The sequence below is a fragment of the Oryza sativa genome, chromosome 1 (assembly GCF_034140825.1).
Source record: "Oryza sativa Japonica Group chromosome 1, ASM3414082v1".
NCBI classification, from domain to species: Eukaryota; Viridiplantae; Streptophyta; class Magnoliopsida; order Poales; family Poaceae; genus Oryza; species Oryza sativa.
Window position 1 is genome coordinate 474,178 of NC_089035.1, and position 18,573 is coordinate 492,750.

The 18,573-nt window shown below is 53.4% G+C and overlaps 3 protein-coding genes across 4 annotated transcripts; all 3 read left to right on the forward strand.

Annotated features, from left to right (window-relative positions):
- The first annotated feature begins 8,732 nt into the window (after nucleotides 1-8,732).
- Nucleotides 8,733-11,434, forward strand: LOC4326163 (transcription factor bHLH168). The gene is made up of 2 exons (XM_015767462.3): nucleotides 8,733-9,171; nucleotides 10,667-11,434. Exons 1-2 carry the CDS (start codon nucleotides 8,908-8,910, stop codon nucleotides 11,075-11,077), a joined length of 675 nt encoding a protein of 224 aa, XP_015622948.1. The 5' UTR covers nucleotides 8,733-8,907; the 3' UTR covers nucleotides 11,078-11,434.
- Nucleotides 11,435-12,654: 1,220 nt separating this feature from the next.
- Nucleotides 12,655-13,304, forward strand: LOC4326164 (uncharacterized). The gene has a single exon (XM_015792575.3). The coding sequence runs from the start codon at nucleotides 12,766-12,768 to the stop codon at nucleotides 13,228-13,230; it is 465 nt and encodes a 154-aa protein (XP_015648061.1). The 5' UTR covers nucleotides 12,655-12,765; the 3' UTR covers nucleotides 13,231-13,304.
- Nucleotides 13,305-14,217: 913 nt separating this feature from the next.
- On the forward strand, nucleotides 14,218-16,773 carry LOC9268327 (uncharacterized). Of its 2 annotated transcripts, none has more exons than XM_066306896.1 (5): nucleotides 14,218-14,368; nucleotides 14,456-15,112; nucleotides 15,246-15,435; nucleotides 15,530-15,617; nucleotides 15,765-16,773. In XM_066306896.1, the coding sequence occupies exons 2-5, from the start codon at nucleotides 14,471-14,473 to the stop codon at nucleotides 16,429-16,431; spliced, it is 1,587 nt and encodes a 528-aa protein (XP_066162993.1). In that variant the 5' UTR covers nucleotides 14,218-14,368; nucleotides 14,456-14,470; the 3' UTR covers nucleotides 16,432-16,773. The 2 variants fall into 2 exon arrangements, with proteins under 2 accessions (XP_066162993.1, XP_015632365.1); XM_015776879.3 differs by having other exon boundaries at nucleotides 15,246-15,431; nucleotides 15,526-15,617.
- The last annotated feature ends 1,800 nt before the right edge of the window (nucleotides 16,774-18,573 follow it).

An 18,573-nucleotide genomic window follows, 5' to 3' on the forward strand; every position in this document is an offset into this window, starting at 1 on the left:
GAACATGCCCTTACTCAGTTAAAGGCATATCTCAGCTCTCCCCCGGTTCTAGTCGCCCCGGAGCCAAATGAGCCCCTGCTACTTTATTTAGCAGCGACCCCCCAAGTAGTTAGTGCAGCGTTGGTTGTGGAGCGCGATGAGGACAATCCTCATTCTGCGCACCCCCACTCTGTGCCGACTTGGCCCGGGAGCAGGCAGGGAGGAGAGGCCCCCGAGTCGAACGGTGGCCTAAGGCCCCCGATGACCGGAGTCGGCCCTCTCCCCGCTTGTCAGACGGTGCTGGGTGCCCCCGACCCTCAGGAAGGCCCCGAGGCCACTGCGGGAAGGCCGCACCTATCGCCCTTTGGCCCCGAGGCTAACCCTGTGCTGACTCGACCCGGGAGAAAGCAGGGAGAAGAGGCCCCCGAGCCGAACGGAGGCCAGAGGCCCCTAGCGACCGGAGTTGGCCCTTTGCCCGCTTGTCCGACGATGCCAGGAGCCCCCGACCCCCAGGACGGCCCCGAGGCCACTGAGGGAAGGCCGCCCCTTTCATCCTCCGACCCCGAGGTCATCGGCACAGAAGACAAGTGTGCCCCGAAAGGCCACTTGAACGAAGAACGCCCCGGGGGTGCGGCCCCTAGCGAAGAAGATCGGCCCCGCCGAAAGGTGCAGAGGCCTGTCTACTTTGTTAGTGAGGCCCTCCGGGACGCCAAGACCCGATACCCACAGGCCCAGAAGATGCTTTACGCTATTCTGATGGCCTCGAGGAAACTGCGCCATTATTTCCAGGCGCATCGGATCACTGTGGTTACGTCTTACCCCCTCGGTCAAATCTTGCATAATCGAGAGGGTACAGGACGAGTGGTAAAATGGGCAATCGAGCTTTCTGAGTTCGATCTGCACTTTGAACCACGCCACGCTATCAAGAGCCAGGCCCTCGCCGATTTTGTGGCAGAGTGGACCCCGGCTCCAGAGACTGTCTCAATACCCGAGGCCAGCACGGACCCCTCACAGCTGCCTCAAACCGCCCACTGGGTGATGCAGTTCGACGGTTCTCTGTCTCTCCAGGGCGCCGGTGCAGGGGTCACGTTGACCTCTCCGAACGGAGACGTCCTCAGATACTTGGTCCGTCTCGACTTTCGAGTGACTAACAATATGGCAGAGTACGAGGGACTCCTTGCCGGACTCAGAGTGGCAGCTGGACTGGGGATCCGCCGCCTCTTGGTATTAGGCGACTCCCAGCTAGTCGTTAACCAGGTCTGTAAGGAGTACCGGTGCTCTGACCCACAGATGGACGCCTACGTACGCCAAGTGCGGCGTATGGAGCGCCATTTCGATGGGATAGAACTTCGGCATATACCCAGAAGGGATAACATAGTTGCCGATGAACTCTCAAGGCTCGCGTCCTCGCGAGCCCAGACCCCACCGGGCGCCTTTGAAGAAAGGCTTACCCAGCCGTCGGCGCGACCCGACCCCTTAGGGGAGACGGATGCGCCTGACCGGCCCCCGAGGCCCGTCGGAGTCCAGGCCTCGGGACCCAAAGGGAGCGCTCCAAGCTCCCTTAGATTGATTGCTTGGATCTCTGAGATCCAAACGTACCTCACAGATAAGACTCTACCTGAGGACCGCGAAGGGAGTGAACGCGTACAACGCATTTCCAAACGCTATGTGCTGGTAGAAGGGACCCTCTATCGGCGCGCGGCTAACGGAATCCTCCTGAAGTGCATTCCTCAGGAACAAGGCGTTGAGCTTCTTGCTGACATCCATGAGGGCGAGTGCGGAGCCCATTCCGCCTCGCGCACCCTGGTTGGCAAGGCCTTTCGTCAAGGATTTTATTGGCCGACAGCTCTCAATGATGCAGTCGATCTGGTCCGGCGATGCAGAGCGTGTCAGTTCCACGCCAAGCAAATCCATCAGCCGGCCCAGGCCCTGCAGATCATACCACTGTCATGGCCATTTGCTGTCTGGGGGCTTGATATCCTGGGACCGTTCAAACGGGCCCCGGGCGGGTTTGAGTATCTGTATGTTGCAATCGACAAGTTCACTAAGTGGCCCGAGGCTTATCCGGTTGTCAAGATCGATAAGCACTCTGCTCTTAAATTCATTAAGGGCATCACGGCCCGTTTTGGGGTGCCTAACCGTATTATTACGGATAATGGCACCCAATTCACTAGTGAACTCTTCGGCGACTACTGCGAAGACATGGGCATCAAGCTCTGCTTCGCCTCACCTGCCCACCCCAGAAGCAATGGCCAAGTGGAGCGCGCCAATGCAGAAATCCTCAAAGGCCTTAAAACCAAGACCTTCAATATTCTCAAGAAGCACGGCGATTCATGGATCGAGGAGTTGCCAGCGGTGCTCTGGGCGAACCGAACCACACCAAGCCGAGCGACCGGGGAAACGCCTTTCTTCCTCGTCTACGGCGCAGAAGCGGTTCTCCCGTCCGAGCTCACCCTGAGGTCTCCTCGGGCCACCATGTACTGCGAGGCTGATCAAGATCAGCTTCGCAGAGATGACCTCGACTACTTAGAAGAGCGAAGGCGGCGCGCGGCCCTCCGAGCCGCGCGCTACCAGCAGAGCTTGCGGCGCTATCATCAGCGCCACGTCCGGGCCCGATCACTCTGCGTCGACGACCTCGTCCTACGCCGCGTCCAAACGCGTGCTGGATTGAGCAAACTCTCACCAATGTGGGAGGGTCCGTATCGAGTGATCGGTGTCCCCCGGCCGGGCTCGGTACGGCTGGCCACGGGCGACGGCACGGAGCTGCCTAACCCATGGAACATCGAACACCTTCGTCGCTTCTACCCCTGAGGAAGGGGGGGAGTCGGGTGTCAGGTTTTGGCTTAGGCCAACCCCGCACCCCCCTCGGGTGTGCAGGGTTGGCCGGGGGCTACCACACATGCACAGTCTTACTTTTCTTATTTCAGCATTTCAATAAAAGCAGTTTCAATTTTCTAAAGGTTGTGTCTGTGCCGTTTTTTTCCTTTTGAAGAATCTTGACTTGAAATAATGTCACTCGTGCTCAACCTTGCCCTCGGGGGCTCGGTTCGGTCAGCTAAAATCGCCAAACGGGGCCCAGAACCGAGCCGTGCCCCAGGGCGTGGTGAACTCCGGGGGGGAATCGGCAAAAACCCACAATCGGGTCACCCATAACCCTCGGTCACCACGTTCCCGGCCTGGCTAGTCTCGACATGCGGATCTCCCCAGGCACTAGCCCCGACCCGCGCTTTTCGAGGACTGGGACTTGGGCACGGGCCCTTATTTCAAGCTAAGACGCAAAAAGACCACGGCACAGATCATCCTCATCTCATATATAGCAAAATAAAACTAACACAAAATTTTTTTCATCATTTCTCATTGCAGATTAAGTTAAATTGTACGAAAAAGAGGCATGAAGGCCTTAGAAGAAAGAACAAGAAAAAAGTTAAGATTGGCGGGGGCCTGGGGGCTCATTCAAATGCGCCCGGGTCGCCGGCCTCGTCGCCACCGTCGTCCTCGCTGCTGGCGTCGCCCTCCTCGTCGGAGCTGGGGGCGAACGCGAGCCGAGGGGCCGAGCCCTCGAAGCCGTTGACGATGTGGTCAGCAGCATCCCCGACCCGCGCGCGCGCGTCGTCCTCGGTCCCGGGAGGGAACTCCTCCAGCGCCATCCAGGGAGAGAAATTGGGGTCCCGGGCCTGGTAACTCGCTAGCACGAGTTCAACCGCCCCCCGGGCGAGGTCCCTCGAGGATGACTTGATGGTCTTCTCGAGCTCCTCGGGGAGTCGTTCGAGGACCCAGGCCATCCTGTTGAGGTGCGGAGCGAGGCCTTCCAGATTGGTGGGGGGCACCGTCGTCTGGCCTCTCCAGAGGCCTGCTTGCCGACCGGCGCGCTTCATGCGGGAGACCGCATCCCAAAGCATGTCGGGCCCAATCTCGCCCGCCAAGCGAAGGGCCTCGGCCTCCCCGGTAGAGGAGTCCAGCGCTCGCTGCATTTCCGCGACGGTGTGTTCGGCAGCTGCGAGGCGGGCGGCTAAGTCGCTTTCGCCCGCGGCCGCCCCGCCGATAGGCGCCCTTGCGTCCAGCTCCTTTTCCCGCGCCTCGAGGTCAGCAGCCCGCTGCTCCAGTGCGGCTCTCTCGGCGCGGACGCATTCGAGATTGCGGCGCGCCTGCTCCTCCTGCGCCGCCTCGCGAAGGGACAGGCTGTCCGCCAGCCGTTTGGTCGTGGCCTCAGCCTCCTCGAGAGCTCGCTCCCGCTCAGCGAGTGCGTCCTCGCGGAGGCGGAGCGCGCACTCCTCCTCGGCGCAGGCGGCCTCATGCGCCGCCAGCGTCGCCTCTCGGAGACCAGCGGCGGCCTTGCGGTCCGTCAAGCCCCTATCCACGGCGCCGGCGTGTTCTTCCAGCGCCATGGCACGGGCCTCAAGGGCCTCCTCGCGCCGCCGAAACGCCGCTTCAGTCTCCGTTACCCGCCGCTCTCGGGCAGCGGCGGAGTCAAGGACCCCTTGGGCGGCGTCGAGCTTTTTCTTCAGCTCCGCCTCCCAGCTTGCGTGCTGAAGGCGGAGAGTGTCTTGCGCCTCGATCATCGCGGTGGTAGAGATGAGGGCGGCCGCCCGCTCCTCCTCCACCTCACGGGCGATCTCCGCCAGCGCCGCTTTCCGGGCTTCAAGCTCCGAGACATGACGGCGGTGAGCCTTACGGCCCACCTCCACCATGGCGTCCACCGAGCGCCGCCCCTCCTCAACACGCGCCCATGCGGCCTCGAGCTCCGCTCGTTCTGCACGCAGGGCCTCCACTTGGGTGTTGAACCCATCCAGCACTGCGGTGTTTGCGGCGGCCAGGGCCTGCAGAAGGGGCTCGGCGCTCAGCGGGGCGACAGAAGATGAGGAGAAGAGCCGCCTTGGAGAAAAGGCGACGCGGCTTGGCCCCCCGGAGGATGCGCTGGGCTCGGGGATGTCCCCCGGGCCCGTTTGGTCCTGGGCGTCGCCCGGTGAGGTAGGCCCAGGCGATGCGCCCGCGGCCTCGTCGCGAGCCGCCTCGGAGGATGTCGCCTGAGGGCCGCCCGAGGGAGTAGGCCCAAGTGACGCGCCAGCAGCAGCTGTCGCCTCAGCCTGGCGAGCCCGGGCGGCCTCCTCCCGGGCAGCTTCTTCGGCTTGGCGAGCCCGGGCGGCCTCCTCCCGAGCAGCTTCCTCCGCTTGGCGAACCCGGGCGGCCTCCCGGGCGGCCTCTTCAGCTTCCCGAAGGCGGGCTGCGGCTTCACGCCGGTCAGACTCTCGCCTCCGCTCCTCTGCGGCCGCTGGATCTTCGGCCTCGGACTGGCCGGATTTGGGGTGGCGGGAGGAATGCGACGGGACATCGCTGAAGCAGAAGAAAAAACCAAAAGACGAACAAAATGAGTAAGAAAAAACTTCTCTTTGGGAGAAAGGTGGTTGCAATGAGAGTGAGACGAACCTGCGAGGGGGTCGGTTGAATGACCACCTTGGAGGAGAAATCAGGTTCCCCCGGCATGGTTCCGTCTCCCCCGTCTTGCGGAGCCGTTTCTTCTTGCGCTCCCCCTCGGGCTGCGACGTCGGCGCGGCCCCCTCCGGGCGCCGACTGCTGGCACGCGCCGCCCCGCCCCCTCGGGGAGGAGATGGGGGAGGTGTTCCTCCCAGCTTCCTCTTCCCCTGGGCGTCGGCAGGGCGGCTGCTCCCCGAGCCCCCGGCGCGGGGCCCAGAAGCACGACCCCCTCTTGGGGCAGATTGTTCCCCTCGGCGGCGCTCGCCCGCGCCGTCGTGGCCCTTAGGGGCTCTCTCCTCTGAGGCCCCGACCCCCATCATAATGGTTAGAATGGAGGCGCGGTCGGGATCGCTGCAGAGGGGGAGGATCTCCTGAGGAATGCGAGACGCCTCCGCGGAGCTAAGATTCAGCACCCTTTGGACCACGATCTTGAAGTCCTCGGGAGCCCAATCCCATCTGGCTCCCTGGTGGGTCCGCATGTAGTCTTCAGGCCCAGTGTACTCCCAGGCGTTCCGGGCGCGCCGTTGGAGCGGCGCAATCCGGCGACGGAGGTAATCGCCGTACACCATGGCCCCGGTGAGCCCCTGGGATCGCAGGCCCGCCAGGCGGTCGAGGACGGCGTCGTAGTCCTCCCCCAGATCTACCGGTGCCCGCCAGCTGGAGACCTGCGCCGGGGGCTGGCTTGGAAGTCGGAGGCGCGCTTCGTTGGCGAGGGGGGTGTAGAACCAGTCGCTCTTCCAGTCGTCCCACTTCTTGCGAAGGACGCAGGGGATGTAGCGGTTCAATACCGGCCCCCGCGGCTGGAAGTAGCAGCCGCCAACCACCGACGGCGGTGACACCGACTGCACGGTGAAGAACCACCGGAACAGCTGAAGAGAGGGGCGCACCCCGATGAACATCTCGCACAGATGCGCGAAGATGGCCAATGTCATCACCGCATTGGGGGTAAGGTGCGCCATCTGGAGGTCATAGAACTCCAGGACATCCATGAAGAAATGAGAAAATGGCGGGACCAGCCCAGCCATCGCGAAGGGGAGGAAGAAGATGGACCGCCCCGGGTAGTCTGGTGCCGGGCGCCCCTCGCCCAGCATCACTATCTCCCGACCGGTGGCGGACTCCGGCATGAAGCGGCGCGGCAGTCCGGCGTGCCTCTCATTCACGATGCGGGAAGGCGGTAGTACACTGCCGTCGAGCAGAGCAGAGCCCCGTGCCATGGCGGCGGAGGAAGAGATGATTGAGAACGAGCGCGTGTGGCGAAAGTAGGGCGTAGCAGAGAAAGAGTTAGAGCTCAGGTGGCGAAGGCAAGAGGAACAATGGCGAAAGGAAGGATGCAAATCCTTTTCTCGATGCTTTTATACCCTTGCCATCGCTGGGCCTGACTCCTCGTTTCTCGCGCCCACTACCTCGCTCCCTCGTATCTCGCTATCTCGCTCCCTCGTTTCCCGTGCCCACGCTTCCACTAATCCCATTCGCCCGCTTACGGCGCATTGAGTGGATATGCGGTTGTGGCAATCGAAATGGATTGTATCGTGCGCGCGTTAATTACGCTCGCCGTCCGAAGCGGCGTTACCATATCTCCGGGCGAGACGAATCTGCTCACCCAGATTCGCGCGCTGCTCAAGTGGTGTGGCAGTCTTGAATAGACCGCCCATTATGGACAACCAAAGTTACCAATACCAATGTGCATGGATTGAGACCGTTGGGTATTTTGCCCAACTACGGAGACCGGTCCCACCTGTCACAGGGTGGCGTCACACCTGACCGCTTCCCTTGGGAAGGGAAATTGCTCTGGCATAACGCCGGGGGCTACTGTCGGTGATATGGGACCGGGAGTATCATGACTAGAGGCTTGAGGCAGACACAATCGCCCACGTGGCCTGGCACCTTCGGGGACGTCGGGCCCGAGGGTGAGGTGTCCGCCCTCCTCCTGATTTCCCCCGAGGGGGGGTCGGGTTGCGCTTGCCCCGGCCCCGAGGGCCGAGGCACCCCGACCCCCTTAAGGAAGTCTGCGCCACATATATGGGATAAGTGAGCACAGCTGTGCTCACCTAACAGCATTTATTGCAGTCTGGTCAGGCGTGTCACGCTGCATGCAGCGCAGTACGGCGCGTTCCTTTATCCGGTCTGTGACCAGTCACAGACCGGTCAGATCACGGGTTAGGTGGCGACTGGCGGTCTGACGCACGCCTTACCCCATCCCGTCAAGGTGTGAGCTTCTAAGCACTCGTCCCCAGCTGGAGCTAGCGTGTTACATCCCAGAGATGGCACGTTAACCCCGATCGATATATACCAGGCTTCATCCTAACCATTACAGGCAAGGTGTTACACAAGGAAGGGCAAACATGCATGTTGTTAAACTGACGCGTGGTGGACAAGAATGACCGGTCTGGCACTGGTCGCGTCAGCAACGGGCAGCCACGATCCCACGTTGCGCCTGTCTCCGCCGGGAGTGGAGGTAGGTGTGGGCTGTCCCATCGGAGTGTCATTCGGACAGCAACCATACCAATCTCCGTCAATAAAGAGAAGAAAAGTCCAGTTTGGAAAGGGAAGGGTGCATGTGGTATCCCCTTGAAGTATAAAAGGAGGACCTTGCCCATAGAGAAGGGGGGGATTCTTTTCCAGATTTAGAGCTTAGAACGGGGAAGAAGTTGGCTCACACTTGGTAGCTCATTCATACACAAATCCACAAAAACACAGGAGTAGGGTATTACGCTTCGCAGCGGCCCGAACCTGTATACATCGCCGTGTCTCGTGTGTCTTGCGGGCAGACGATCTTTCCAGATACAGAGGGAGAGCGAGAGCTTGAGATTTCACCCTAAGCCCCCGGCCGAACTGGCAAAGGGGGGCCTGCGCGGTCTCCCGGTGAGGAGCCACGAGCTCCGTCAAATAGTTATTTAATTTATGGCTACTAATTACTATCATATTTTAATATGTAAGACCGGATAAGACGTTTCTTATATTTTACGACGGAGGAGGGAGTACTATATTAAAAAAAAATCATGTGAGGGCATATATTAAATAAAATAAAAAAAGGAAAGGGAAGAAAAGAAAAGAAAAGAGGAAGTCAGTGACGCGTCAGGCAGCAGACAACGTGGGTGTGGTGCGCGGGAGGGTGGGCCCCACACGAAAACCCTGGGGTCACCCCCATCCCATCACCCCACCAGGATGGATCTACTGTAAGCACCAGTTGACCGCATTTCATTTCCCTCCTCCCTCAATTGTGTTGTTGTTACACACACTTGCCACCCGCTATAAAATGAACCAGAGCAGATCGACCACCCAATCCAACCCAACCACTCATCATCCATCTGCTACTGCTACTGCTAGCTCCATCCATTTTATTCTAGCTCCATCCATCCTTTAAGAGAAGCTGAGATCAAGAAACGTACTCACTCTTGCCTGCATCGATCCTTGAGTTTAATTAACTCAAGGAAGAAGCAATCTTCGCTTCGGTGGATGAAGAGCAGGAAGAACAGCACGACGAGCACAAAAGCAGCAGGCAGCTGCCACACCAGCAGCAGCGGAGGAGGAGGAGGCGGCGGCAACTGCTATAGCAGCAGCAGTAGCAAGATGGAGCGCAAGGATGTGGAGAAGAATCGGCGCCTCCACATGAAGGGTCTCTGCCTCAAGCTCTCCTCCCTCATCCCCGCCGCCGCTCCCCGCCGCCATCACCACCACTACTCCACCTCCTCCTCCTCATCGCCGCCCTCCTCCACCAAGGTACTACTCTCTTTTTATCCACAACATGCATCAATCATCCTCTTGTTTCAGATACTCCTCCATATGTTTGTTAGTAATTGCTGCTGCAACTGAAATATTTTTTACATGGATCGACCGGACCATACATTAATAATAGATCCACACATATATAGTGGAGTACAGTACTATATCACTTGCAACCTCCTGCTTACTGAAATATGCTATGTAGTATTCTGCAGCCATTTTCCTTCTCTAACTACAAGCCTAGCTAGCCTCTTCATTCATTCAGCTCAACCCCCTCCATCGATCTGGACTGGACTAGTAATTATTTTCTTCTCTACCAGGAGTATATATGCTACTCTTAACTCCTGGAGTACCATAGATTCTTGCTTGTTTGTAACCACGCATCTTCTTTAATTAAAATCACAAACACTACCAAATTAATGATCAAAATCAGGTTACGTAGGAGTAACTGCGTGCACACACCATTCATTTACTGCCTTTTTAAGCTGCATATATATAAACAGAGGCGTTTACAGATGGCCGCGAATGCGTGCGTGCGTGCGTGTAAAAAAAGCCAAGCAAAAAAAAGTTAAAAGAGAAAAGATTTCAAAAGGGTTGGCTGGGTGGCTAAACCTTTTTTGAATTTTGAGGGTCACCAATGTTTTGATACTTACGGAGTGGAAATGATATGAGTTGACATGGTAATTGGTTTTTGTAGGACTAATACTAGTATTTCTGATAGTGGAGTATAACAATTAGTGGAGCAGTATCTTCTTTTTCTACTAGTAGTAGGATTGAGTATCTATCTGTGTTTGTGTGAGTCGTCGTGCACTCGAACGACTTGAGCTACAGTTTCAGGCACGTGCTGGAATAGAATATATATTTTGATATGACTGATTTTGTTTCTCAAAAAAAAGGCCCCTCACTCACTTAGACAGCGATGCGCTTCCAATGGATGGATCTCGCATCCTTTTTACTAGTACTATTTTCTTTCCTTCCTTTCTTTGTTTGTAAGAAAATATTTTGTCAATGGAAGAGTAGTCCAGTTGTTTTGGCTGTAGCCACGTGACGGATTGGTAGAGCACAACACTAACCGACGAACAACACAAGCTCAATATAATCAATTCACAATTCACAAACAGTGCAGATCATTGTTCTGCTCAAACTGAACCCACCAATAATTCATTCATCCAGTGACCCACCTACCACTACCTCAAATCCATCCAATCCAGTGCGTTCAGGTCACAGCAGCAATCACTTTCAAGAAAGGAATTCCTTCCTCAGCATCCCTTGCAGAAAAACAAACAAAAGCAATGCTACTAATCATGCCAAAGTTCCTGTTTCCAATAGTTGAATACTGGTACAACGATGAGCTTGACACCTCACCTTACAGTGTTGGATCAACAACAACAAAAAAAACGTGGAAAAAGTATGTAGTAGTAGTAGTAGTAACTGAATTAAACTGTGGTGGTGGTGTACTGAATAATTAAAATATTACTGATGGATGGTGCAGGAGGCTGTGACGCAGCTGGATCACCTGGAGCAGGCGGCGGCGTACATCAAGCAGCTCAAGGGGAGGATCGACGAGCTGAAGAAGAGGAAGCAGCAGGCGGCGGCACTCACCACCAGCACCAGCAATGGCGGCGGCGGCGGGATGCCGGTGGTGGAGGTGCGGTGCCAGGATGGGACGCTGGACGTGGTGGTGGTGAGCGAGGCGATCAGGGAGGAGAGGGAGAGGGCGGTGCGGCTGCACGAGGTGATCGGCGTGCTGGAGGAAGAAGGCGCGGAGGTGGTGAACGCCAGCTTCTCCGTCGTCGGCGACAAGATCTTCTACACTCTCCACTCCCAGGCGCTCTGCTCCAGGATCGGCCTCGACGCCTCCAGGGTCTCCCACAGGCTGCGCAACCTCCTCCTCCAATATTAATTCACACCACTCTTTCACTCTGCTCAGAATGAGATAATACTCTCTACTCTACTCTACTCTGTACTGTGATGATAAGAAGTATAAAGAGTAGCAGACCAGAGAGCCTCTAGGTAGCTAGGTTAATTAGTGAGAAACAAGAGTTTACACTAAGCTAATGGATGGCATGAGCGGGAGCAAGCTGTTATTACTACTAACTCTTGGCTAACGTTTTTGTATCCCCTAGCTAGCTGCCTGCCCTACGTATATGTCTCCAGTCTATCATGTAGGAGTACTCCAGTAGTATACTGTGTGTGAGTGTTCTCTTTTGTGCCTGAAATTAATCCAGTCCGATGTAAGTACGTACTAGTATTTGGTTTACTGCATGCTCTCTAGCCTCGCATCATTATTTTTGAGAGGCAATGATGTGATAATCCTTAAAATGGGGGCAGTCTCTTCTTAATTCTATACACCAGCAAATTCGCCTTGCTCTTTCAAAAATTATAATGGGGGCGATCCTTGGAAAAGGAATCATGGCTTTGAGAAATATGCAGAAAGAAGTAAGCCCCAGGACCAGATATGATCCTCTGCATTTAGCTACAAGAAGGATGTGGATTACAATTGACACAAGTACAATAGCAGAACTTACTACTGCGTAGGAGTATTTGCTACTTGTATGAAAAGGTGGAAGCAGAATTTCAGTATCCGTGTTGGCGTGTTGCTATCAGAGAAACGAAGGTGGTATAGTGGCTGTTGTGCATGTGCCTAACTATTGTTCGTACTACTACGAGTAGAGTATCAGTATAGTACTTAGTACTGGAGTAGTATCTAAGTACTAGAAAGTTGGTTAACTGATAGTGATGTTTGGAAGAAATGGAGAAAGAAAAGAAGATGATACAGCAATTCATGCACGTGGCTCAATGCATACAAACGTTTGTGACGGACTAAATACAGGAAATGAGCCTGAAAATGACAAGGTCACATTTTAGCCGAAGCAGCTTCATCTTTACTTACTCTAGTAGTAGTACAGTAGAGAGCAACTCACTCCAATCATCCAGTGGGTCGATCGGGCAGAGGAAGTAGAAAGCAGAGCAGAGGAGAGGAGAGGAGAGGAGGAATTTGGTCGAGCTGAGCCTCAAATTCCTGAGAAGGTGTGAGAGATGGAGCCTCAGCTTTCGCGGTGCCCGGAGACGGCAACAGCACAGCCGGAGAAAGGATCGGAGCCGATCGAACGGCGACGGCCACGTTCCCCCCTCCCCTGGCTGGCCTGAACTAGAACTAGTAGTCCTAAAACTTTGGATTTGCCTGGCCATAGAAAGAAATGTTCTGGTTTATGTGGACCCTGTGCACCGCTGAGTGTTAGCTACAGGGATATGATATCCTGGATTACAAGCAAAAAGGATTTGATGCCGCGGTAGCCAGAATTTCAGTTTCAGTGTTACCGTCGGAGAGATGAAATGAAGGCAGTACAGTGAAGTGAGTGGCTGGTGTGAGTGCTTGGCCCGCGAAATGTACCATTAGGATGACATAAAACCATACTAGTAGTAACATGATTCAAACCTGCTTGAGAGAGTGATGTTTGGAAGAAAAAATAAAATAAAATAAAATGTAGAAAAAACTAGTCGAGGATGAAATAATTGATGATGCATGTGGGTGAATGCGATTTGTGGATTGAAGGATGGATGTAAACGTTTGTGAGCGATATATATTGGATGCAGGGAATGAACCTGAAAATGACTTGTAACATTTGCCTGGCAGCCGGCGGCTTGATCTTTACTGAGGACGGAGGAGGAATTACGTTAGCTCGAGAGATAGAGAGACTACTCCTGCAGGGAAGTGAGGCGAGGAGGAAGAACGAAGCAATTAAGCAGGAAGGAAGGAGAGAGCAACAGCGCATGTATTGTATGCAGCCGGAGCGCCGAGGATGCGGCGGCGCCGGCATTGGGGCAGGAGAAAGAAGAGGTCGTCCAACGGCGGAGACGGAGACGATTGATTGGGTTCCCGATGGGCCGTTTCTGACATTCAGCCCACGGCCCAAAAACCACCCTCCATCGTGCCGCTCTTCTTCCTGGGCCGAACGCTCTCCCATCTCTTCTCTTAAAAGAAAGCCCACCGTTATTTGTCTGTCCATCGAGAGGATTTTAGTTTTTTTTTTGTTTTCTCGGAGAAAAATGTAGAATTTTTTGTTTCAGAACAAAATGCTTGCGAAAGAACGAAAATTGAAGGAGAAAACGAAGGACTGAGACAATTGAAGGAGACGTCCGATTTGTAGTTTGCCTGTACTAGTACGGTATGTGTCCAGGCATTTTGTTTTTCTATTTTAATTTCTGATGAGACGCTGATAACGAAATGACCAAGCAGAACTGAACTGTGCTATACCATACTATGTGCTGCTTCGCAACGGAAAAGCTAGTGGGCGATCAATCTCCCCTCCTCCTCCACGTGATTTCCTTTTTTGGCACCATATTACTTTCCTATTTTAGTAAATTTATACATCTAAAGTTTGTACATCTCAAGTTTACACATCTAAAGTTTATACACATAAAGTTTAGAGACCCAAAGTTTATAAGTCAAAAGTTTATATATATATAGTATTTCTATACATAAATTTTTCTAACTATTTTTTTATTTTTTAAAAAAATTATGGTGTCGTAGGAAGAGAAGAAGGGGAGAAAGAAGGGGGGAGAGGAGCCGTATAGGGAGGGGATGGGGGTCGATTAGGGCTCCCATAGGATGGCCTATTCAACCAAAGAAAAAGCCAAAATTTGAATTTTCAAACTTAATTTTGATATTGATTTTGAGGTATTTTTAACGTAGTTTATTTTTCAACATTGGCTTTTAAATCACCAAGAACACATATATAAAAGTTTTACCTATAAATTTATTTTTATCCTCTAATAAGCCGTTAAAAAGCCAAACGATGAGGCACTAGCTTTACCCGCTTGGCAAATCCAGCTGGAGTAGCTCCCTGGGACGTGACGTGGCTTGGGTTGATTTACTAGAGTAGTATTTTTTTTTCTTAAAACGAAATGCACAAGAAAGGCAGGGGAAAATAAAGAAAAGGAAGAAAAAGAGAGAGCGGGGAAGCGGCGCGGGGGTGGGGGCGAGTCGACCGTTGGGGTGCGTAACGTTCCAAAGCCCATCACAACACAAGAAAAGGAAGCAAACGGACCATTGGTTGTGTTTGCTCTGGATTCCATCTTCCTCCTCAGCTCCTCCTCCTCACAACCAGCTTCTTCCTCCTCCACCTCGCCCAATTCTCTCCTCCACGGCTCCACCTCTGCTCGATCGGATCAAGATCAGAATCACGATCAGGTATCTCCTCTTGTTCATCATCAAGATTCCATCCATCCAATAATTCGCCTCTATTTCATCATCCCCGCCCCACGCCTTCAATCGCAGATCGATCCGCCCGCCATGAGCACGCTATCCGCCGGGGTCCTCCTCAAGCTGCTCGACGGCATGAAGGCCGGCGCAGCCAAGCCCGTCGGGGAGCACCGCACCGCGCTGCTCCAGGTCACCGACATCGTCCCCGCCGACCTCGACGACAAGGACCTCCTCCCCCGCCATGGCAAGTTCTACGTCAAGGTCTCCGACTCCTCCCACTCCATCTACGCCACCCTCCCGCTCCCCCAGGCCGATCTCGTCCTCAGCAACAAGCTCCAGCTCGGCCAGTTCGTCCACCTCGACCGCCTCGACCCGGGCTCCCCCGTCCCCGTCATCGTCGGCGCCAGGCCCCTTCCCGGCCGCCACCCGCTCGTCGTCGGCACCCCCGACCCGGCCACCCGCGCCAAGCCCGCCGCGCCCAGGAGGGGCTCCTGGGGCCCTGAGAACCATGCCGGAATCCTCGCCTCCCCCAGGGTCATCAAGCCCACCACGCTCAACTTCGAAGACAGGACGCCCGTCAAGGAGAGACCGCCCGCGCCCTCGCCGGCGCGGAGCACCGCCTCCTCCCTCAGGAAGAGCAGCAGCGTCCTCCCCAGGATCACCAGGAGCAAGAGCTTCGTCGCCGACAGGGCTCCTGACCACCCCAAGATCCCCAAGAGCCCATTCCCCGCCGTCCGTAACCCACCACTATATACTCCCTCTTCAATTCGATTAGATTCGATTTGATTCTTCTCTGAATAATTGAGCAATTGGAGTTTCATCCACAAGTTGTGATAAGAGACGATTGATTATCTGTGCGGTGCAGGAGAAGATCTCAATGAGCTGCTACACAGCTTCGCGGGCGATGAGCAGAAGAGCGCCGCCCAAGGAGGAAGAACCCTCCTCACCGTCTTCGGATGATGAGCTCTGCAGCTCCGCGACGTCGTCCAAGAAGAGGCCGTCCACGAGCACTCGCGTTCCGGTGCCCGGGAAGCTCAATCTCCTGGGGAAGGCAAGTCCCTCAACTCAATTTCCATCCTGAATTCGCAGCGTCCTGATGCAGTCGTCTGATTGGGTTGCTGATTTCACTTCGTTCCTTGATTCAGGAAGCCATGGAGCAGAGGGAGCAAGCTCAGAAGGCCGCCCTCGAGGCGCTGCGCAACGCCTCCGCCACGGACAACGTAGTCAGGATCTACAAGTACGATCCTTTCTTTCTCTTTTCCTTCTCTATCTGATGGCAATGGTGAATGTGGCGATTCTCGCTTCCAAGCAAATTCGATTGAGGTGCTAGTTGCTGTATTACTTATCATTGAGTGATCGATTCTATGTTGGTCAACCGGACCAGGATGTTCGCTGAATTGAGCAAGACGGCGAGGCCCGACGCACCGGCCACCTGCTTCGAGAGCTTCCTCAGCTTCCACCAGGAGGCCGTGCAGGCCGTGACCGACATCGAGTCGATCCAGGCGGCCACCTCGATGGCCGGCGCCGTGGCAGCCGATGAGCCGCCGGTCTTGCAGGAGATTGCGCAGAACAGGTCGTCGTTGTCCAAGAGGAGAGGAGCCCTGGGCGTGTCCAAGTCGGTGTCGTTCGCGCCGGGCACGCTGGATGACGGCGGCGGCAAGAACCGGAGCTCCAACGCCAGCAGAAAGTGCCTTGTACTAGACAAGATCGGAGAAGACGGCGACGAGAAGCGATCTTCTTCTGGTAGTACTACCACCGGTGCTCTCGGGTCGTCGTTGAGGCTGGCGAAGCAGATGCAATGTGAGGCGTCGAGCTGGTTTATGGACTTCGTGGAGGCTGCGCTGGAGACTGGCCTGAAGAAGAAGAGCAAGGCGTCGGCGACGGCGGATGGGCGGAAGCAGAGTAGCTGCTGCTGCCCGCAGTCGCTGATACTGAGGGTGATCAACTGGGTAGAGATGGAGCAGAGTGGCGATGGCAGCAGCAGGAAGCCCAGTCACCCGAGAGCGGCTGCCATTGCCAGGAAGCTTAGGATAAAGGCCAAGAACCCTTAATTCCTGCTAGTTTATTCTTTTGCTTGTTGTAGGCATTGAGAAGGTTATCTGTAGAATCTGTAGATCAAGGAAAGGAAGTTCCAGGATAGAGATGCGGATTCTTTTGCTTCATGGTATATGAAGCTGTTCTGCCCTCCTCCCTGTGACATAAATTGACATCCATACTATACAGTAGTCAATCAGCCACAGAAGGAAGAAAACACCTCTGCTTGAGCAAGTGCTACGCTCTAGTTTGAGTACAAGTAGTACCATCCGTTATTATTCATTTTAACTTGTTTTTTTTATCATTGTCTTATCTTGTGTTTTGCATGATGGGGGTAAGACAACCATTTGCTTGACTAATTCAACCTGCTTTCGCGGTGATAGAAATTGTTCTGATCACGTGGCATGAATGCTTTGCTATACATGAAAGTTTGAAATTTCTGTTTTATCTGATGAATGGACTGTTGTGTTGATGTGGTCCTGTGCAAACTTGTATATATCCGATGAATAAGGAGATTCAGATGTAGTAAAAGTACCATGTAGGAGGAGAGGACAGGAGGATTGCTGCTGCATTTGCAATCGAGCCATTCAGCTAGTTGGTTTGGAACTTGAAATCCAGCCACTTCACGGCAGATGTTGTAAATGTAATGCGCTAAAGCTTCAGCAATCCAGATGAATGTTTAGTTCACACTGAAGTTTGGAAGTTTGGTTGAAATTGGTACGATGTGATGGAAAAGTTGTGTGTGTATGAAAGTTTTGATGTAATGGAAAGTTAGAAGTTTGGAAAAAAAACTTTGGAACTAAACAGGGCCGAAATTGACTTGTTGATACTAGAATTTTAAGGCCGTCAGAACCTTCTCTGGCCTGCAAAACATAATGTGCAAGATGAATGAAGGAACCCAGAAGCATATGATGACAAAGTCAAAAGGTATCCATCCAGCTTTACATGTTAAGCATATTGGATATGCTTTGGATCGGTTTGGCACAAAGTGGAACTACAAATTGAAATGAGATTGGATCATACCTTGATCTCCTGAAGTTCCCATCTCTCTGTCTATGTTCTTCTTTCTTCTCTTCTAATTTGGAAGCACAGAGAGAATCATGTCTTGGTTCTTCCCTGTGTTTCAGTGGGTTTTTCTTGATCGGGTAGCAAGAGAAAACTTAGGGTTTAACACTTAGGTATTGATCTCTATTTATAGCCATTGCACACAGGGGGAACCGACACTAGGGTATGGCGGTAATCCCCCGATCAGGGATGTTCATGAGAGATCGATCACTGTAGCGATCGCCCTAAACAAAATATCTCTTTGCCGACTTTAGGTTTAGCTGCAAGATCATATTTTGCGTTCACACTAACATTCTCCCCCTTGATCGTGAGGCTAAACTTATAAGTCCATTTCTCAATAAAATAGTATACCAAGACAAAAGATTACAGTGACCAATATAAAGCATCACAGAATCCAGTGACTATAGCATACCATTATATTTTAAAATAAACTTCTTTAATCTTACGAGCTCTTTGAACTTATTACATTAGGCTTATACAAACTTATGGACTCACTTTTCAACAAAACAGTATATCAAGACACTAGATTACAGTAGTCAAAATGCATGCCGGCAAGTATATCAAGCACCACTGAACCAAGTGACTATGGTTCCTATTTAATTTCAAAATGAGTCCGTCTTATTTTTTATGGGGAGTCAGTGCCATATAGGTTCCTTCTTATTCCAGGATCGAAGGCTTTTCTACCAAACGCATGCCGGCAACATGTTCTTTAAATACAACGGGTGGTAGGCCTTTTGTGAGTGGATCCGCTAACATCAACTTAGTGTTCATATACTCAACGCTTATTGTCTGATCCTGGATCATTTCTTTCACAACATGGTACTTGATATCAATGTACTTGGCAGAAGCACTTGATTTGTTGCTACTCGAATAGTATACTGCTGGTTTGTTATCACAGTATAATTTGAGTGGTTTCGATATACTGTCGACCACTCTCAATCCCGGGATAAAGTTTTTCAGTCATATTGCCTGCCCAGTAGCTTTATAACATGCCACATACTCAGCCTGCATTGTCGACGATGCAGTAACTTTTTGTTTGGAGCTTTTCCACGATATAGCTCCCCCTGCAAGGGTGAATATGTAACCTGACGTGG

Coding starts and splice junctions, on each gene's coding strand:
- LOC4326163 (XM_015767462.3), top strand. CDS start 8,908: ATGAAGAGCAGGAAGAACAGCACGACGAGCACAAAAGCAGCAGGCAGC. Junction 9,172..10,666: donor CGCCGCCCTCCTCCACCAAG/GTACTACTCTCT, acceptor TGGATGGTGCAG/GAGGCTGTGACGCAGCTGGA.
- LOC9268327 (XM_066306896.1), top strand. CDS start 14,471: ATGAGCACGCTATCCGCCGGGGTCCTCCTCAAGCTGCTCGACGGCATG. Junction 15,113..15,245: donor CCAAGAGCCCATTCCCCGCC/GTCCGTAACCCA, acceptor TGTGCGGTGCAG/GAGAAGATCTCAATGAGCTG. Junction 15,618..15,764: donor AACGTAGTCAGGATCTACAA/GTACGATCCTTT, acceptor CAACCGGACCAG/GATGTTCGCTGAATTGAGCA.
- LOC4326164 (XM_015792575.3), top strand. CDS start 12,766: ATGCAGGGAATGAACCTGAAAATGACTTGTAACATTTGCCTGGCAGCC.